Genomic DNA, 21905 nt, shown 5'->3' with positions numbered 1-21905 from the left:
CCCGGCGCCGCTTCTAGTCCAGGGGCAGGTCCCCGCGAGCGCGGAAAGCGCCGTGCCCTTTGCTGAGCCCCCGCCTCTGCAAGTGCTTGTGCAGCCCTTGGTGCACCCCAATGTGGAACCGGACGTGTTCTCCGGCCTGGACGGTGCCGCCACCGAGAAGGTCATTGCAATGGAGCCACCGCTCCCGGAATATTCTGCTCCTCCGTCCTTGCCAAATCCTGAAGGCCAGCAAGAGTCAGACAACGCCGCCGAGGAGGGCGCGTCTGTGGAGCTGCCGTCCGGGTTCCCGGCCCAGCCCTCGGTGAGGTCAAAACTCCAGCCACAGCTCCCTCCTCTGGACACAGTGTGCGCTTCGGCCGCGTGCAGCCAACCCGCGGGGCCGGCGTCTCCCAGGAGCGTCTTGCAGTCCTGGCAGAGCTCCCCATTCGAGCAGCAGAGCTCTGCGAGTCTGGAGAGCGCCGCTCTGGAGTGGGGCATTTCTCTGGAGCCACTGCCTCCCAGGAGGCCTTCTCAGACCCGGAAGAGGCGGGCGGCGGCCCGAGCCGCCTCCCGGGAATCGAGGAGCCTTGCTGCCCGAGAACGGAGCTCTCCAGCGGAGCCAAAGCCTCCCAGAGGCGCTTCCCTGACCCCAGGGAGCGCAAAAGTCAAGCAGCCGTCCTGGGCAGTTCCAGAGGGCTCCACGGCCCAGAAGGGCGGTTCTATGGAGCAGCTCCCTTCCAGAATGTCTTCTCAGACCCTGACCAAATCAGTGAGCAAGCAGCAGGTGTCCTGGGCAATTCCAGAGGGTTCCGTGGCCCAGAAGGGCAGTTCTATGCAGCAGCTCCCTTCCAGAATGTCTTCTCAGACCCTGACCAAATCAGTGAGCAAGCAGCAGGTGTCCTGGACAGTTCCAGAGAGCTCTGTGGCCCAGAAGGGCAGTTCTATGGAGCAGCTCCCTCCAAGAATATCTTCTCAGACTCTGACCAAATCAGTGAGCAAGCAGCAGATGTCCTGGGCAATTCCAGAGGGTTCTATGGAGCAGCTCTCTTCCAGAATGTCTTCTCAGACCCTGACCAAATCAGTGAGCAAGCAGCAGGTGTCCTGGGCAGTTCCAGAGAGCTCTGTGGCCCAGAAGGGCGGTTCTATGGAGCAGCTCCCTCCAAGAATGTCTTCTCAGTCTCTGACCAAATCAGTGAGCAATCAGCAGCCGTCCTGGGCAGCTCCAGAAGGCTCCATGGCCCAGAGGAGTGGTTCTACTGAGCAGCCCCCTCCCAGAATGTCTTCTCAGCCTGCGACCAAACCAGTGGCCAAGCAACCAGCCTCGGCAGCTCCAGAGGGCTCCGTGGCCCAGAGGAGCAGTTCTACTGAGCAGCCCCCTCCCAGAATGTCTTCTCAGCCCCCGACCAAACCAGTGGGCAAGCAACCAGCCTCGGCAGCTCCAGAGGGCTACATGGCCCAGAGGAGCAGTTCTACTGAGCAACCCCCTCTCAGAATGTCTTCTCAGCCCCTGACCAAACCGCTGGGCAAGCAGCTGGCTCCTGCAGCTCTGAAAAGCGCTGCCACTGAGGGGGTTGCTTCTACAGAGAGAGGGCCTTCCAGGCAGCCTTCCCAGCCTCCCACCAGATACAAAGTCCAGCAAATGTCATCAACTTTTGAGAATGCTGCCCAGGTAGCCATTTCAGGGAAGTCAGTGCCTTCCAAACAAGCTCCCCAGCCCTTGGGGAGGTCTAAGGTTCAGGAGCTGTCCTCACGTCTAGAGATCACTGCTGCTGAAGGAGGCAAGTCTAAGAAAGCTCCAGTGTCCAGGCAGCCTTCCCAGTCATTTGTGAAGTTTATGGCAGAACAGGTCTTTTCAGAGAGGCCCACTGCTGAGGGGAGAAGCCCTAGGAATCCTCCACCTGCAAATCAGCCTTCCAAACCTCTGCTGAGGTCAAAAGTCCAGTACCAAGCTTTCTCAGAGCTGGAGAATGCCAGTACCAAGGGAGGCACTTCTTCGAAGCTACTGCCTATGCCACCACGCCCTATACAGCCCTCCGGGAAGCCTGAAGGCCCAAAAGAAGTTCTCTCACATCCAGAGAGTGCCCCCTTGAAGTGGGGCCATTCCAAGGATCAGCTGCCCCCCGGACACCTTTCCCAGGCACTGGGAAAGCTGGAGTACCAGCAAGGGATCTCCTTCTCTGTCTCTCAGAGCTCTCATGAAGAACGGAAGAGTTCTCAAGGGCAGCTGCCTTTCAGGGGCCCTCCCCAAGCCAAAGAGGGGGCCAAATTACAGCCACAGCTTTTCTCAACAGGTCCAGTGAGTGTACCTGTAAAGCGGAGCAGGTCTGAGGAGCCTCAGCCTCCCAGACACCCTCGTCAGGCTTTTGCAGGCCCTGAATATCAGCCACAGGGTCGTTCAGGTCCAGTGTGGGCCGCCTCCACTGAGGGAACCATCTCTCAGGGCGGTTCTGACAGCTGGTCACAACCAAAAGGCCCAGCTTCTCCAAACAAAGCCAAGAAACATAAACAAGGCTCTGAAGACCCCATCAAGAATATCCTGACCTTTGCTACCAAACCAGTGAAGTTCACTACTGCTCCTGCCAAGCAGGCGCCCACTTTGGGGGGCACTGTCTCTAAGGAGGAGGGTCTTGAGGGCCGCAATCAAAATAACAGCCATCCAAATGTGTCCACCACTAGGGCTAGTGTGGAAAACCTTTTTGGAGTTCGTCTGAGAAAGGTCCCTTCCTTGAAGAAGTACAAGAGGGAGAAACCAGATGATCTTACCAAGCTTTCTTCATTCTTCTTGGGCCCAGTTTCATCTTCGGCAGGTAAAGAACAGCGAATCAGAAGTGCTTCCCAGGGGCTCCTAGGCACCACAGAGTACCTCACCTACCCATTTGAAGTTGCAGAGAAGCAACAGAGCAGGCCCAAATCTGAATGCTTCATCAAGAAGCAACCTGCTTACAAGGTCCCAGGTGAGACTTTCTCTTGCCAGAGGGCACATAGGTACCAAGTGGAGGAAAGAACTAGAAATCAAAGTCTTGAATGCGTGGGTGGGAGTGGAGTCTCTTCTAGCCTTGCCTGCTAGTTGTTGCTTTGATAGGGCTGGATTGTGGATATTATGAACAGGATGGTGCCCCATTCTCAAGTAATGGATTTGGATATGGTTAAATTTTGAGTCTTCCCTCTCCCAAGGAGATCCGCCATGGACATCCATCCACATTCTGTGATGGACACATTACTATCTCCCTATTCCTTCTCCCCCAACCCTCTGTGCACCTTGCATTTAGATGGAATTTTATACTTTTCTCAAAACACCTTTATACATAGTATGCTCCCCCCACACCAGCATGTGGTTTTTAAAAGACAACTCATTAGTAGAGCACTATGTTCAGCCTCTCAGCTTGAAATCTTACTTTACTATAAATGTTTATACTTCCATAGCTTCTTCACGCACCTAAAATGTCTATGAATCCAGAGTGAGGTGATCTTTTGGGGACTAATCTCCCTCAAAGCCTTTGTGCCTTCACGCTGACCATCACCTGGCCTTCATGCCTACAGCCATGCCCCTGTAGCCCCACACTCACATGAGCGACCATGAAATACCAAATACTATAGGATGTTCCTTGGAGATGACATCAACAGCCTGAGCTTCTGGCCTCCTGAGAGTTTCCCCAGGCCACCTGGAAACCATGGTCCTACCCTGATTTGGGGATAGGAAGAGGGATGGACAAGGGAGGGAATGGGACCAGTAAGAGGACAGTATGCAAACTTTGAGGTACAGCCTCTTATCTACACAAGTAGCTCCTGCCTAGCCAGGTTATGAGGATGGCATTAAAGAAGGGGCCCCTTTTCTATGTGATCTTTATTTCATTTCATCTGGCAATTAACAAGGACCCCATCTGGTACATGATTGTGGGTTAGGCCCCCACCTGGCTCAAGACCCTGTCTGCCCCACTTCAGTACTAACTCCTGTCTTTCCTTTCTCAGGAAAGGCTCCTGGTCGACAGGCAGATTATGGCACCTTGGAGCCAGCTTGGATAACCATGGTAAAGCAGAGGCAGAAGAGTTCCCAGGTTTACGTTCCTAAGAAAGAAGCAAAAACCAAGAACAAAGCTGGAGCCAGGGCTGAGGCCAAAGAGCCTAGAGGGGTAGAACCTGCCTACAAAATACTCCAAAAGGTTACTAGAGTTGGTTGACTAAGCTTGTACCTGGAATTTTGTCAAGTGTGCAGTGTCCCACCTCTTTGGGTACATTAATCAAGGCGGTGGAGCGGGGGGTGCCCTTCAGGGGAAGAGTCTTGCCTGGTACACATACAATAATGTGCCCTACTTTTGCTCTGAAAGAGTTTGTGAAATGTAATGAGTATGAGAAGGTTCTGTAAATAAAATCCTGTCCTAAATATTCTAGAGCAGGATTCCATGAAATTGATTGAGCAGTGAGGAATAAGTTACGGGGGAAAAACCCCCAAGGTTACCACTGAGGTGAGAATTGAGTAACTATCCTTACAGGCATTTTATGCCTGTTGAATATATGTATGCATTCAAGACAGTATAAATGGAATCAAAATATATGTACTATTTTTCATTTGACATTTAATTTCTGGGCACCTTTCTATGTCATACATAATGATTGACCTTATAAAGGTAATGTTTGATATTTGGGGCTTTACATATTGGTTTGGTTTGGTGTGGCACCTCCCTGCAGGTTAGAAGCAAAGTTATGTGATGATCTAGACAAATGTTCCCACATGTGTACCAAAGATGACGGGATGGTGTTTTGCTTTCATTGTCCCATTTGTGATGTCTTTGGAGGTACTGGGATGAGAACCCTTCTTGTCAAAATGACAGAACACTGACCTAAGAAAACATCACATGTACATATGAAGAGATATGCACTAGTGTATATAAACTCATTAATTTATACCAGTTGTGGAGAGGTTCATTTGAAAAGCTTAAACACTGTACAATTCTGAAGAGACTTGTAGCTACATCCCTTTCTAGTGCAAGGAGTACATGTTGGCTCGTTGTTAAGTGTTGGCAACATGCTAGGGAAAGGATTGTTCTCAAGTTAAATAATTGTTAGCCCATTTATGTATGCTATTTGTGTGATTAGACAACCTTTCCTTCCAGATCTCAAAGGTGGTAAACTTGGACCTAGCTAAGGTTTTGTGAACCTAAATTCTAAGCCAAGGTCCTCACAGTGCTATTTCCTTCCTTGTCTTTCTCTTTCTTTCCTTTTGACTAATGTTGAACTCATAATAGCCAGGGAACAGCGCTTGCACTATGTGGTAATCTGAATAAGTAATTCGCTCTTTTCCACCTTGGGACTTAACAAACTTTTTGTTTTCATTTTTGTATTAAAGGGAGCTGGCCTTGCAAATGAAAACCAACCCAGAAAGATTTTTACTTCTGTTATCAATAAACAGGAGAAGATGGCACAGAAGAAGCTGTCCATCAAGTCCATCAAAGCAGGTAAAAATACCCCCCCCGCCACCCCCCGCCCCCAGAGAAGGAGCCCTAGCAGCATATTGGGCAACTTTAGTAATTTCAATCTCAGACAACATGTCTTTCCCTACCCCTCCCACACCTCAAATCGGCCTCATGATTCCCGTGGCTCTTCCATTAGGTACAGATATTAGCTTGTTTCAGGAAAATCTAATTGTTAGGACTACTCTGGGTCCGGTATGTAACTTTCAGAGGGTCTCCTAGTCTTCTGCTGCGTGGAGGAAGCTGATATAGGCACAGAGCTGTGATCACTCAGTAGAATGGTCCTGTGGCTGAGATTCAAGAGGAAAGCACCAAGCTACTTTCCAGTTTACAGCAAAGCAGTACTTTCTTACCTGCTACAGCCCCAGTGACACTTTAAAGTAATCCACTGTAAAGGCCCAGTGGTGTCCAATTGTTTCCTTTAACTATTTAAAAGGCTTGTTTCTCCAAGTCCAGCAAACACTGGACTGGGATAGAATAGAACATGGTCTCAATAGTAGAGTTGTGTCCCAGAGGGATTTTCTTTTCCATTGGAGCAGGGGGAGGGGAGAATGGATATGTATTGAATCATCTTTGTCCTCTCCCTTAGTCCCCTTCGTGAAGAAATTAGACTAGGAATTTAGGAAGCCATTGTCTGGCCATGAAATAGTAGCACCTGACCTGCTGATAGTTATTAATAATCTCATGGGCACTGTACTCCTGTCAAGTGGTTCTTAACTGTGTGCTAGAATTGCCCGGTGAGCTTTTTAGTTAGCTCCATTGCTAACTAATTCCAGTAGTTCAGGAAATAGTGTGGGCATTGGCACTTTTGTTCATTTATATATTTTTTTTAAAGATTTGTTCATTTATTTTAGATATGGAGGGGAGGGGAAGAGGGAGAGAGGGAGAATCTTAAGGAGGCTCATGGAGTCTGATTCAGGGCTCGATCCCACAACCCTGAGATCAGGACCTGAGCTGAAATTAAGAGTCAGATGCTCAACCAAATGAGCCACCCAGGTGCACCTAGTCATTGGTATTTTTTTAAAAAGCTCTAGCTGTATAACACCAGTCAGGCTTCTACCCAAATCTGTGTCTCCAAAATTGCAATTCTAATTGACCAAATAAAAGTCTGGTTGCTTAAAAGAAAGAGAGAGAGAGCCCTAGGTGATTCTAATGTGTAGCCTGCACACTGGTTGAGTCTAAGCCACTGAGTCAGTCAGCCATAAAGCAGCATGAAGTAAGGAGTAGAACTGGGGGATGGGGCGGTTGTCTGCTTGGTCAGAGTAGGTGGTATGGTGTTCTTTAGCACAGATTTTTACTGGGTAGATCTACCAAGTCATTAGTCATTTCCTGTGACATGGATCAGCCAAACAAAAATAACATTACCTGATTTGAAATGTAAAAAACTGAATAGATAACATATTGTCTGTTTCCTCTATGGTTTCAATTCAAAAGTGTAAGATAATCTAATAATAACCACCCAAAGTTTGGCCGTTCCAGCTCTAGGTATTTTCTCTCAGGCCTTCCCATGCCCAGGCCCTCATGGCCACAGCCATGTCGATTTTATCCCTTCGACACACCACCCATAGCAGTGCACATGCACTAACTTTTGGAAGCCAGAGGAAACCGGAAAGGAGGAAAAATTCTACTATATCCCATTAACATACCCTTGTGTCTCTGGAGCTTCTTACTTCTGTGGTTCTCATAGGATTTGAAGATCCGAAGATAGTTCAAGGGCCTGCAGTGGAAAAAGAAACCAGGCGATCTTCAACTCTCCCAGCTGTGCTCCAAGAGCCAGCACAGCCAGATGAGCCAGTTTGGTTCTCCCTGGCCAAGAAGAAAGCCAAAGCTTGGAGCCATATAGCAGAAATCATGCAATAAATAGCTCCTGGGCGGAGCTTCAGCATTTCAAAGGATCATTGCCAATAGCTGCATTAATGCCATGTAGTGATTTATTTACCATAACCACTTTTTATTAACCAAAAGATCCTTCAACTAAAGCTAACAATTATTTGAATGTAACAAATGCCATAAATGCCTAACTTTTAGTACAGTCACTGCCAACGTCTGACAACCTAGCATCTACTCTATAAAAACTGGAAAATGCACAGCCATAGAACTGGGAAATCTTTAACTTTGGACAATGAATAAATTTCAGAAGAGAGAAAGCAAAAACGTTTTGTGGGAGTAACTAAGAGGGGTTGGTCATTTCCCTTGATCAAATAAATTAATTTGAATGGAAATGGCCAGATGATTTGGCCCAAGGATTGGCTTTTAGGTTTTATGAGCCTGGTTAAATGCTTCAGTTCTTTGGTTGCTGCTTCAAGCTTCACAGAAGGCCCTGAGAAGAGGTGGTGGAAGTAAAAATTCTGGGTCTTCAAGAAAAGTTTCACACAGCTAGTCCCCTGATTAGCCATTGCCTTTTAAGACACCACCTTGGTATCCCTAGAGCCCCCCAATGCCTCTTACAGAAAGCCCTCTCTGAGCATGCCCTGCACCACCAGCCTGGCAGCAGTAAGCACCTCCCTATGAGGCTGAACATTTCCTGGGGATTATAGGGCTCCCCTAGATGGCTAATTCATCAGTGCTTGATCTCTTGCCCCAATGCCACTGTGACTCTCTAGGTGCTGAGAAATGTACTGGAATGCCATATATATCTTGTTTTTTTAACAAGCTTTAACCTTTTTAGCAGCTTTAACAGGGAACCTCCACATGCCCAGTTTCTTGTCTCTTTCCCTCAGCAGCCTCTGTTTCAAAAGATTTCAACCCAAAGCAAGACCACAACCCCAAAACCAGAGAACAATTAACTTTCTGCAAACTAGAAGCCTTAGGTGCTCAAATCAGCCTAGCTTCTCCCTGCCCTCATTCCTGGAGCTACACACCTCACGCAAGTTACTAGGCTAGACAGGTCCCCACCCCACCTCCCCGGCTACCCCATCCCCCATGAACCACTCTCGCAAGTCCTCTCCTTCTAATTCATCCTGCAAACACACCAAACACCAACGGAGAGCTTCCTTTGGGTGCTTGGACATACCTAGCTCATTTCCTTAGGAGACCCAGAAGCGTCTTCTTGCTCTACCTTTCACTGTGTCTGCTTCTGTCACTACAGGGCCACTTTGCTAAAACAGAAATGTAAGCCGAGACAACTAACTGTGCCTTTAAATTCTGAGTGGGGTGCTGCCTCCTGCAAACAAATTCACTGAGGCAGTGAGGTGCCAGAGCTAATTTGAACCCGTGGTGCTTGGTTTTGCTGGGGATGCTTTAACGTGACATTGTACGATCATATGCTGGATTTTGCATTTTCTTTATAAAGCATCTATTTTTTTCCTGATACTGTATCTTTGCCGTTCTGATAATGCTGGGTTTTTGATTGATTGGATTTGATTTCCTTTGTACTTCCACAGTGAACAGTTGATTTAGGTAGATGCCCTTTACCCAGGTGATCCCCATAATTAGTTGTAACACCTCCCCTACCCCCTTCCCTCAGAGTAAACCCCCATTAGCTTTTTCTCACTTTGAGAGCTCTTCATTAATAATTTCTTTTCCACAGCTAACACAACTGTTTTTAAGTTAAGAAGTTAAGTTTTTAATGCCTAGATGCGCATTCTAACAAGTTTTCACCCTCCTTCAGCGTTCTTGATTTTTAGTATGTATCTGCAAAGCAAATAAAGTCAATAAAGCTTGTTCCGTAGTCTGTCTTTGTCATGTGGGGAGGGAAGTTGACTAAGATATTGATAACTCAGACCTGAGGGTTATCAGAGAAGCAAGATGTTCCTATGAGACTGTGCAGAGGACAAAGGTGCCCCTGACCATGCTGATGGCCCCCCAGGTGGATATTTGTAGAGGGAAGTGGTATTAAAGAGAGGTTTTGTGTATAAACACCTGGAGAGCAAAGAAAGGAACCAGTGGGGAGTAGAGGGGGCTGAATGGTTGATGGCTGTCCTCCAGCCTGGACTAGGGACTAGAAGCAAGATTGGCTGTTAGAACAAGTATTTTTGGGCATCCCGGATGGCTCAGCAGTTTAGTGCCACCTTAAGCCCAGGGCCTGATCCTGGAGACCTGGGATGGAGTCCCACATCGGGCTCCCTGCATGGAGCCTGCTTCTCCCTCTGCCTCTCCCTCTCTGTGTCTCTCATGAATAAATAAAAAAATTTAAAAAGAACAAATATTTTCAGAAGCCAGGGGCCTCACTATGCCCAGGTAATAAAGTGTAACATGGAGTGAAGAGGGGCAAGGGCTAATAGACCAGATACTTAACCTGAACTGGCCGTAACATTTGTAAAACTTGGAGGGGTCAGAAAAAGAGTTCATTTGGGGATCCACATACCATATATGTATATTTTTGAAATGTCTAGATCAGCATGTTTTATTGAATGGTTTATCTCCTTCCACGACAAATGTATGTATGTTCATAATGACCTGAAAGGATTTAGAATTCTCAGACTCTTCTATGTCCTGCTCCGATGGTGTAGGAAGAGCTGCCCCCTCACCCCGTGTCCTAGACCAGCCCTGTTCCCTGTTTCAGGCACAAAACCCCCTCCCCCTTAGGCCTGGGAGCGCACCCCCCCCCCCCACAGTGCAGCCAGCCCTGCCGAGGACAGCACCAAGAGGAGCACGCAGGCCCTGGCCACGGGCTTGGGACTATTCTGGGGCGCCACGTACCAGGAGCACAGGCTAGCAGGGGCACACCACTCCTTCCCCTGGGCTGGAATCCTGGTCCTGTAGGGAGGGGGTGGCTGGAAGAGGACCAAAGCGGGGCCTCTGTAGCATGGAGCTCAGGACGTGGGTCCCTCTTGCTTGGGTCTGAAAACACTAGTATAGTACAACGAGCACAGCATCAACACACACCAACCAGAACCAGTTTGAAGGCCCTCAAATCGCACTGTATGGAAAACTCTCTGTTGACCTGGCCTTTCAGTTTAGGTGATGATAACCAGGTGTCTGTGCCTCTGTGTCACCACATGGGTGGAGCCTTAAGAAGCACATAATACATTGTAAAACATCAACACTAGTGATAAAGAAAAAAAAAAGGATCGTCAAAGTGTTTGGTTTACTTCACTTTAAGAGGCCTGAGTGTGGAGTATCTAATAACTGAAAAACTCAGTGCCTAAGGTTTAGGGGGAAAAAAGATCAAACCTTTTATAGTCCCAATCATTCAGAAGTCCACCGTCCTGGGGGGTGAGGTAAGAGGGGAGGAGGGATCCACACACATGTATAAATAATGCACAGATCCTCAAACAGGCATGTTCATAGCGAGACTATTCACCACAGCCAGATGGCGGAGACAAAGTAAGTGTCTACGAACAGAAGGATAAACAAATTGTGGTGCATACACACACTAAGATATTATTCAGTCATAAAAAGGAATGAAGTACCGATACCTGCTACAACATGGATGCATCTCAAAAACATGATGCCAAGTGAAAGAAGCCAGACTCAAAAGTTCACATTTGTATGATTTCACTTCTATGAAATGTCCAGAATAGAGAAACTTTTTTTTTTTAAAGATTTTACTTACTTGACAGTGAGAGAGAGCATGAGAGAGCACAAGCAGGGGGAGCAGCAGTGGGAGATGGAGAAGCAGGCTCCCTGCTAAGTTGTGAGCCCGATGCAGGGCTCGATCCTAGGACCAATCCTAGGACCCCGGGATCATGACCTGAGCTGAAGGCAGAGGCTTAACCTACTGAGCCACCCAGATGCCCTTCGAATAGGGAAATTCATAGAGTTGGAAAACAAACTGCTGGTTTCCAGGGGCTGGAAGAGGGGGAAATGGGGAGTGGCTGCTTAATGGGTACAGAGTTTGGGGCTGATGAAAACGTTTTGGAATTAAAGAGGTGGTGGTTGCACAACATTGTGATGTCAGTGAATCGCTCACTCTTAAATGGTTGTTTTTTTTAGAAGATTTTATTTATTTATTCATGAGAGACTCAGAGAGAGAGGCAGAGACATGGCAGAGGGAGAAGCAGGCTCCCTGTGGGGAGCCCAATGCGGGGACTCGATCCCAGGATTGGGGATCACGACCTGAGCTGAAGGCAGCCTCTCAACCACTGAGCCACCCAGGTGCCCTTAAGTGATTGGTTTTAAGTGAATTTCACATCAATTCAACAATAATGCTAATGTGAGTGAGCATCTGAAATGTGCTAGCACAGAGTATGAGAGAAGACAGTGCCAGGGGGACCCCCAGGGGAGCCTTAACTAAATGCAGAAATGAGACCCTCTCTTCTCAAGCCCCTTCCCCTCTGGCCCTTCCTCTTCTCTGATCCACTGCTCAGGTACAACTGTACCTTCTTTCCCCCTTAGAGTCTAGAAATTAAGCCCATTCTCTCTCTTTCCTCTATTTTTTTTCATTTTTTTATCAGGAAATATTTCAGATCTACACAGAATTAGAATACCCTATCAACATCTACGTACCCACCACTCAGCTTAAGAAATGTAACATTACAAATATAGTTGAGCCACTGTGGAGTCTTCTCCAAGAGGATTCCCCTCCCTTCACTTCCCCAAGAAGTAACCACCATCCTAAAGGAGTTATTTACCTTTTCCACGCATACTGTCACACATGCTACATGTGTAAGCGTCTCTCCTATGCGTGCTTTTTACTCCAGACATCTGTATCCACAATCAACACATGGTGATCATGTGGCACCAGCTTTTCCCCTTGCGCAGCTTTCTGCTGATCTGAGCCCCTTCTGTGTCTCAGCCCTTGGGCCTCTCCCCACCCCCACCCCAGCCCAGGCTTTGCCATCCTCTTCACTTTACCTGCGACCCCCAAGCTAGTAAATCAAGGCTGGTTCTACCGTTGGTGAGTCTTGGCTTCTTTCCCTGTGGCTCTTAACCAGTGCTTCTGAGACCCTTAGCTGCATCTGAATCCCCTGAAGGGCTGGTTAAAACACAGTGCTGGGCCTCCCCTCTGAGTTTCTGATTCAGTAAGTCTTGGGTAGAGCCTAAGAATTTCTGGGTGCTGCTGCTGCTGCTGCTGCTGTGAGAACTGAACTTCCAGAACCACTGCTCTAATCAGCATCTGAGCCCAGGTGCAGCCGCCCCATCTGGCCTCTGGGCTGGCTCAACCATCCATGAGATTTCCTTCAAAACCCTGCTCTAGAGCAGTGTTGTCTAACAGACATATAATGCAAGTCACATGTGTAATTTAAAATTTTCTAATGGCCACATTCAAAAGTAAGAAGAAACAGGAAAAATGAATTTTTTAAAGATTTTATTTATTTATTTTATTCATTCATTCATGAGAGTCAGAGAGTCAGAGACACAGGCAGAAGGAGAAGCAGGCTCCATGCAGGGAGCCCGATGTGGGACTCGATCCCGGGTCTCCAGGATCAGACCCCAGGCTGCAGACGGCGCTAAACTGCTGCGCCATGGGGGCTGCCCAGCAAAATGAATTTGAATAGTATATTTTAACTCAATATGCTATTGTTTTATTTTTTTAAAGATTTTATCTATTTATTCATAGAGACACAGAGGGAGAGAGAGGCAGAGACACAGGCAGAGGGAGAAGCAGGCTCCATGCAGAGAGCCTGACGTGGGACTCGACCCAGGGTCTCCAGGATCACACCCTGGGCTGCAGGTGGTGCTAAACCGCTGCGCCACCGGGGCTGCCCTATACTATTGTTTTAACATGTAATCAGTATAAAATCATCAGTGACTTAATGTAATATTTTATACTTAACAGCACACTTCAAATTAGACTAGCCATATTTCAGTAGCCACGTATGGCTAATCACTAACATAGTAGACAGTGTAGCTCTAAAGGCTTGACCTACATCTCTCTCCTTACAAAAATTGTTTTACACTTAACATTTTAATTTATTTTGGACTGTAATAAAATCATTTAAAGTAGGCGCACCGCATGGTGGAGGGCGATACGTGTCAGTGAAGGTGAAGTGGATCAAAACACAGAGGAAAAAGATTTGAGTCAGGATAATTTATCTAAATAAAATCTGCTTATGTTCCATCTTATTAATTTAAAACAAATTTATTTTTAACCAGAACAAATGCTGTCAAATATACCAGTCACAAGTAAGAGAGGAGTCAGATTTCATCAGAGAGCACTTTTCATGCAGTTTGGAACGCCGAATTGGTGTTAATAAAATTCCCATGGGCTTCTAAAAAAAAGAAAAGAAAATCTTAAAAATAATGAACAGCAGGTTCTTGCTTCATTTTCTTTCTATTTCTTCCAACTTCAGGGTGAAATGAGAGAAAATTAGCAGTTCCACAGCATTAACCAGCACCAGTGACTTTCTAAACCTATGAAAATAGCCCTATGTACATGCTGCATTTGTGTGCTGTATCTCAAGTTGAGTACCACACATTTTCCTCTTGTAACCTGTACCCTTGTGTATAGGGTGCTCGTGCAACCCATGGCTTCAATTTTGTGAGCCTACCAACCTTGTCTCCCTCTTGCCTAACACCATAAATGCTTCCCTCCACCCTTGAGAGGCCATTCGGAGATTTAAGGAAATCTCTTCACCTTAAAAGCCTATGCTCATTCCACAAATGCTACTCCCTTATTCTCCCAGACCCTCGGTTTCCATATCTACCATATGAAAAAGAAGCTGTGATAATGAAATACACAGCTGTGGAAATGCAAAAAAAAAAAAAAAAAAAAGTTAATCATTTAAATAAATTCAAAGACAAGATACACCTCAAGACTTCGTTATCAATTCCATGATAAGTAATCACCATACTATGACTAACTTGCTTTAGACTTTCACATAAAATACAAAAATCTACACCTGAATATCAGGTATTAATCATTAAATGTGGTCCTACTTTGAAATTCTCGACTTTTTGCTATTTGTATGTAATCACATTGGCAAAGGCATCGTCTCCTAGTTAGCACAAGGCAGTACATTTCCATGGCCAAGTAACGAATGTCCAATTAGTGCACAGCCCAGCCACTAGCGCTGCTGCTTCCAGTAACTGTTCTCTAAACAAATACTGGTCTCAGCTACGTTAGTAGTCTCGTTAGTAGCTCGTTAGTAGTCTCACACGTAGAGGACAAAAGACCTCACGAGAACGAATGAGCAGCCATGGAAATATATTTCAGAATATACTGTGAAAAAAAAAGAATATAATTTCTGTTACTAGATACATTAGTATTCTATTAATGTTCTGAGCAGCTAAAACTGAATTTTTAAACTGATCTTAAACAAACTTCTTAATTTACTAGGAGAATTGAAAAAGAATAAGACTGTCAGTAACAGGTAAATGCCGGGAATGGTCTGGTGATGTGCAAAGCTATACCCATACCTGGATTTTCTGGCCCTGTTCTCTGTTGGGCCGGATCCCTTCTAGTTAGGTCCATCTTGTTTATTGTTAAATTTCTCTTTTTCTTCCCCCCTATCAGAGCCTTGGGCCTCTTTGTCAGAGTTTTCATACTGGTATTGAGTTGTCCCTTTGGTGAAGAATAATACAGACTTTGGAGCAGACATTCACAGGAAAAACCAACCCGATGCATAATGAATAGTGACATCCCGTACTCTACCCGCAGGAGAAGCAGGAGGATAGAAGTAACTCTGAAACTAATAGCTGGGAAGCTTCCTACTCATTGATGCAGCCTCTCCATGGCCCTCACTGTTGTGCCGCTGGATCACTTACTTTCGCAGTGACAGTCTTTCCAGTCCACCTGCCACCCTGTGCTGCTATTTTTGGCCCCTTCGGAGAAGGGATTGGAATCATCAGGGTCTGCCCCATTCTCTAAGTTTTTGTCAGAAATGTTTTGCCCCCACGACACATTCTATGATGGGGACGAACTAAGACTTGACATTTTTAAAAGCCACGCACTAAAACGAGGTGTGCCATTGGCTGGCTCTTTCCCTCGAGGCCCCGCCCTCCGCCTGGCCCCGCCCTCTCCCCGGCCCCTCCCTCCGCCATTGGCTGGCTCCTTCCCTCGAGGCCCCGCCCCGCGTGGCCCGCCCCTCCCGCTCCCCAGCCCTGCCCTCCGCCTGGCCCCGCCCCCTCTCCCCGGCCCCCGCCCCCTCCGCCATTGGCTGGCTCCTTCCCTCGAGGCCCCGCCCCGCGTGGCCCGCCCCTCCCTCTCCCCAGCCCTGCCCTCCGCTTGGCCCCGCCCCCTCTCACCGGCCCCGCCCTCCGCCTGGCCCCGCCCCTCTCCCCGGCCCGCCCTCCGCTTGGCCCCGCCCCGGCCCACTTGGCCCCGCCCCTCCCTCTCCCGGCCCCGCCCTCCATCTGGCCCCGCCCCCGCCCCCTCCCCTCTGAGCCAACGTTGACCTGAGTGCTTGCGCGCTGCCCCTGCGGCCCTCGGCTCTCTTGGCCGAGGCTGCCAGAGGGCCGCAGGTTTCGTTCTCCAAACCTTAGGTCGCTAGGGAAGGGGGCTCCGGTTCGCGCCCTGGGCTTGGGTTCGGGGGGGCCCCGACCGCCCCTCCTCCCGCAGGGCCGCCCGCAGCCGGGAGGAAGCGCGCCGGTCCCCCCTCACCATCGGTGGCCGCCGGCCCCATCTGCGGCTCCTCATCCGGCTCCTCCGCCGTCTCCCAGTCGGTCTCCTCCTCGGACGAGGCCTCGGACTCGTGGACCACGGCGGCTGCTGCAGGTGTTGGCAGCTCAGCCAGGGGCACGGGGTGCTGGCCCAGGCCGTCGCGTAGCTGAGGCTGGGGTGGCACCACCATGCCGCCGCCGCGGGGCCGCACGAGGATATGGTTGTTGCAGTTGATGCGGTGCAGCAGCGAGTGCACCAAGTCCAGGAACATGAAACGGAAACTGACCATGGGGAACTGATGGGCGTCCACCAGGATGTCCAGGCCGTCCGCCGGCGCCTCCTCCCCGTCCTCGTCCGCCGGCCCGAAGTCCGAGTCGTCCTCGGCCTCCTCGGCGTGGGCGCTGCCGCCCTCAGGGTCGATGGCCAGATTGAGACCCACGACCTCCATGCCGAGGCCTCCCGCGGACCCGGCGACCTCGGCCGCCTGCACCTGCTGGGGCCCGGAGCCGAGGACCACCCCGTTGTCGCCGCCGCCGCCGCCGCTGCCGCCAGCGGCCACTGGGGCCCACGCCCCCACGGCGCCCACGGGGCTATCCTGCCCCCCTGGGGCCTGGCCTGGGTCTTCGGAGGCGGACATGGCACCGGGCAGCGCCTCGCTGGGGCGTCGGCCGGGCGGAGGCGACGCCAAGGGCGAAGACGGTGGCCGTCGGGTGGGCCGCCGCCGACCCGAGGCCCTGGGCAGCGGGGCCCGAAGTGGGGCGGGCCGGGCGGCCGAGGAGCTGCCCACCGAGGGGACGACAGTCTGTGGCAGAGCCCGGGGAGGTCCGCGACGGGAAAGGAAGGGAGCGGAGGTCAGGAGCGGCCCGCCCAGGCCTCCCCTCGGGGGACAGTGGACGCCGCCGCCAGGATTCTGTGAGGCTGCGGCGGGGGGCGGGGCCTGGCGCGTCAACAATGGGCGCGCGCTCACTTGTCGACAAGCGGGGACTGACGTGCTCAGCAGCCAATGAAGGGCCTAGGCCCTTGGCCTCCGGGGCTGCTCCCGGTCGCCATCTTGTGCTTCGAGGCCTTAGGGCCTCCACGGCTTTTGGGGCCACGCAACTACAGTCCTTTTATTTTTACAAGCGTCTGAGAAAGCATAATCATCCAATATATTGCCGTCTAAGTTGGGGAAACTCCTATAAAGGGAAAATAGTAAACATTTGGGTTTGGGGAAGCTCAGAGTTAAAATCAAGACCATCACGTAGGTACTTCTATAAAAAGAGAGAAAACAAATTAACACAAATATTTGATTGTTGAAACTAAAAATATAATAACAATTACATACACTTTTTCATAGTAGAGGCCCACTAATGAGAAGAATGGAATTCTTTTGGGAAAAAAATATTTTGTTTAATTGGGGTTCTCGGTTTGTGCTGTCATCAAAATTGGTTGCGTATGTTCATCTGTTGATCTCTAATGAGATCTCTGTTCATCTTTGCAAACGTCTTTTCACAGGGATATTGGCAAATATCGATATCAATCCGTTAGGTTGGTCCTTCTAAATACTCGTATCAATCCACAAACATGATTTTCATTGAGCCTATTCATCTCTTGGAAGACATTTATAGAATTCTGTTAGAGTCTTCTTTTCATATTTGCCTTTAACGTGTCATTACACAGCAGATTAATCACTTCCACTTGAAGTTTATGTGGAAGCTCTTCAACTGCACAATTAAGTGAGTTTGAAATATGAAAATTTCCTTTGTACTCGCACAGGGATCTGAAAAAAGCTGCTGGAACTATAGTCTGAGCTTGGATACATATCCACTGCAAATGTGTGTAAGAATAGAAATCTCACTTATTTTACCTTTTGACAACATGGGAAGTATATAAAGCAGCCTGACATTGCTTTGATCCAAACAATGTTAGTTGTCATTGAAATGACTTTGCTAAAGTATAAGTTTTGTATAAAAGCACTGTTCACTTGGTAGTTTTAAGTTGAATTTATTAAGAAATATTACCAAATCCACAACAAAAGCTAATTTCCAAAAATGTACAGTGTTCAATAATAACAGTTGCAGGAGATTTTTCTCAATCAAAAATAATTCAATATCCACCTTGAGCTCAAAAAATCACACACACACTCACACATCCCTTTACCACTGTGATATTACTGTGTGATAGCACAAGTCAGGGTATCCAGCTTCCATTTTTGACACAAGTTCATAGAACTGCCATGGTTAAATTCATGAGAGTGAATGAAGTTCCCCATTGATTTAGTAACACATGAGACATTCAAGCGCCTTCAGTGTAACTGCTGATAAAAGTATCATGAATAAAACCATTAAAGACCTTACATTTTCACAAGTTTTTTTTTAATTTCATCTATTTATTCATGAGAGACACACAGAGAGAGGCAGAGACATAGGCAGAGAGAGGAGCAGGCTCTCTGTGGGGAGCCCAATGAGCAACTCCATCCCAGGACCCCGGGATCATGACTTGAGCCAAAGGCAGATGCTCAACCACCGAGCCACCCAGGTGCCTCACATTTTCAAAAGTTTTAAAATATCTGTTCACTAACTCTTCTTCTGCTCCACACATTTTTCCCACCATGAGTTGTAAGACATCTTAGCAGATTCCACTGCGGGGTATACTAAGTGTTTTTTTCAACTTCTTCAAAAATATTCTCCCCAGAGTGATTCCCTGCAGACTATTCGTAGATACTAATTCTTCAGTCACTTTAAACTCAGCAGTTGCCAACTTCTCAGTCCTGGTCTGCTCAATCCTTTTATTGCCAAATTCCTGGGATGATAAATATGAAATTTTTGACATGGTTTGTCAGTGCAAGTACTACTGGGACAGTCTTGGGGCAGGCAGGTCTTGGGACTCAAAGCTTCCCCAAAGTAAATAATGCTATCTGACTATCTGCATCTCTCAAATCTCTTGAGAAAAGTCCATAGGTCTGCCACTGGCATCCCAAACACGAGCTTGTTAGAAAGCTGCCATTGAAAAACCATGGCTATGAAATGATTGTAGAGTACCGTGACTAGTTCTCAGAGCTGAGTCACTAGTGGCTAATCACACATGAGGGACAGTAGTGCGAGTATAGGCTTTGGTGCTAAAACACTGCTTCAGTCCATACTGAACAGCATGGATTTTTTTTTTTCTTTTAAAGGTGAACATTAAAAAAAAAATAAATAAATAAAGGTGAACATTATGGGGAGAGAAAGAGCATTTGCTCAATACTAGAAAACTCTTTTACAAGCAAAAGTTCTGGCCAATCCAAAATAGACCCATTAAGTCTTACAAAGGAAGCAAAAATTATGTATTATATAAAATACAGGAGGAGAATCAATACTCTGAATTGATGATTTAGATGACTCACAATGACAGTCTAAACCTTTTAGCATTTAAGCAACAAGGCCTCTTGGAATTTGGCCTCACCCTTACTCTCTCATTAGCACTCCTGCTCCATCAGCTAAGTTCCTTGAAAATAATGCTCATTTTATGAGTAAGGCCCTTTCTTATGACACAGGTTTCCACACATATGAGATCCTTTCCATTTCTCTCCTACTACTGAACTCCTAGATATTTCTCTTTCAATGCTTAAATTAAATGCCACCTCCTTGCAGCCGCCCCAGAATGCCTCGGGCATAGTACTTAGGCAGTGTGGCATTTTACACAGACCTATGACACCCTCACCTAGTATAGTTATGCACATGAATCTGTTGAAAGTGAAATCTGTTGAAAGCTGAAAGTGAGCTTCCATTCTAAGTCCAAGTTACCTCCAAGTCCCTTACCCCACACCACAACTTAACAATAAACTGCTACATGGCTTACCACCATCAAAGTCAATTCTCTGTGACACTCAATATGCAGTGGACACAGGACAGCTAAACCAAAGACATTTAAGGAACTCAGACAAACCACTGTCAAAATACTTAGTAATAAATGGCCACTATTGGCAGAAGAGCACAAGGGGTATGCTGGCCTTTATATAATGGTTTCTGCCTTTTCTGTTTGTGACATTTTTTAAACAGATTTTATTTATTAGAGATTGAGAGAGAGAGGGAAAGAGAAATAGCTCCACGCAGGGAGCCCAATGTGGGACTGGATCCCGGGTCTCCAGGATCACACCCTGGGCCAAAGGTGGAACTAAACCGCTGAGCCACCCGGGCTGCCCTCTTTGTGACATTTTATTGTCAATAAGTTTAGCTACCAGGTAAGTATTTTATTCATGAGTGAGCACAATACCTCACTGTTTATCAGAAAACTTCTCTACCTCTTATGATCAGAGGTGAGAAGCCTCACAATAGTTCTATGGACTTGTTCAGAAAGATCCTGTCCAATGCACTCTGCCCTTCACAAAACCCATACATGAAGAGAGTCCCAGAAACGCTATGTAAAAACAAAAATAAAAACAAAAACAACCCGCCAATAATGCAGCATTGACTATTCAAATAAACAACAACGTAGCCATATTAATAACATGTGATGACTCATGAAGCTCCAGGACATATGCTGCATACCCTAGTCCTTCATTCCCTAGGCATGTATTGAGCACCTACTGTATTCCTGGAGTTATGCTAATGAGTTCCCATTCACAGATGCCTAAGACTCATGGCTTGCCCTGAGTTCGCGGTTTGGAGGGACAGAACAGACACTTGGACATTGATAACATAGGTGGCAAGTGCTAAAAACAGGGATGAACACAAAGTGCTACCAGGGGTATGAGAGAAAATGATTACGTGGCAGGGCTGGGGGAATGGATTGGTGCCTGAGAAGGTGCTCAAGAGGAGACATTTCACCTGGATCATTCGATTACCTAGTGATGAAGGATGGCAAGGGAGGGATAAAAAGGGGGGTCGCTGCAGATAGAGGCAACAACATGAACAGTGCAAGAGATATATGTATGTGTGCACCTGTGTGTGTGTGTGTGTGTGTGTGTGTGTCTGTCCAGGGAATTAAAGGGCTCCAGCATGGCCAGAGTGGCAGATAGGTCTGGAAAGTGGATTCAGGCCATAATTACTACTACTACTAATTAATTAGTACTGCTAATAATTATTACTAAGAAAGTCTTCTGCTTCCTGTATAAGCACGTATCCCTCTTTGTGCCACCATTTCCTTCCCCCATTGCCTAGCACAGTGCCCTCCCATCTTCTTCCCCTCCCACCCAAGCTGATCAGCTGTATTTTTTTTTTTATTTTTTTTAATTTTTTATTTATTTATGATAGTCACAGAGAGAGAGAGAGAGAGGCAGAGACACAGGCGGAAGGAGAAGCAGGCTCCATGCACTGGGAGCCCGATGTGGGATTCGATCCCGGGTCTCCAGGATCGCGCCCTGGGCCAAAGGCAGGCGCCAAACCGCTGCGCCACCCAGGGATCCCTGATCAGCTGTATTTATGAAATCATGCATTTACACACCTACCAAATGTATTGGGTACCTTCCATTGTACTGGTAACGTGTCCCATTGGAACTGCCACTTGTGCCTGTTCTTGTTTGACACATGAAGCCCAAAGATGGCAGAACTGTCCGTGGTCCCCAACCTAGAGCCTCCCCCGTCATCACTCCTGTGCGTCTCCGGGTAGGGGTGGTTAAAACCTCTGGAAGCCAAGCTCTCCCAGCTGCATTCAGTGTCAGTGTTCTGATAGATTTGCCAAGACCCCGATCTACTCTGTCATATCCCCTCCGGCTGCCTCCTTCACTGGTCCGCACACACGGTTGAAACACAGATGATGACTCCCATCAATCGTGCAGTCTCTGTTAAAGAGCTGTGCCCCTTGAGCTTCTTCTTTGCTCAGGGACGAGGGCCAGGGCACTAGGGGTGCCATGAAGTGAGCTGCTGCTAATGAAAAACCATGGCTATGAAACGCCGGGAGTGAGGAGGACCCCGGGAGAAATGGTCCTTTCACCCGGGTAGCAGGCCCGCTCCCCCCATGGTTGGAGCCTTTGGGAGGGAGAACTAATTAGCAGCCTCAAACAGTGGAAAAAGAGAAAGCTGAGCCTTCAGGAAATAACCTGAAGCAAAACTGAGGGAGAGTCTCCTTCTAGC

General features: G+C 47.8%; 1 protein-coding gene across 1 annotated transcript in view; it reads left to right on the top strand.

The window, feature by feature from the left end:
* Positions 1-7510, top strand: part of KIAA1210 (KIAA1210 ortholog) — a 36269-nt gene extending 28759 nt beyond the window's left edge. Inside the window, exons 9-12 of the mRNA XM_041740475.1 lie at positions 84-2933; positions 3949-4109; positions 5324-5432; positions 7135-7510. Coding sequence (XP_041596409.1) covers positions 84-2933; positions 3949-4109; positions 5324-5432; positions 7135-7307 — 3293 coding nt within the window. The 3' untranslated portion in view covers positions 7308-7510. The remainder of the gene's footprint in view (positions 1-83; positions 2934-3948; positions 4110-5323; positions 5433-7134) is intronic.
* Positions 7511-21905: the final 14395 nt, after the last annotated feature.

Source organism: Vulpes lagopus, chromosome X (assembly GCF_018345385.1).
Source record: "Vulpes lagopus strain Blue_001 chromosome X, ASM1834538v1, whole genome shotgun sequence".
NCBI classification, from domain to species: Eukaryota; Metazoa; Chordata; class Mammalia; order Carnivora; family Canidae; genus Vulpes; species Vulpes lagopus.
Note: the sequence above shows the minus strand (reverse complement) of the source record. Positions and strands in the feature narration are given on the sequence as shown.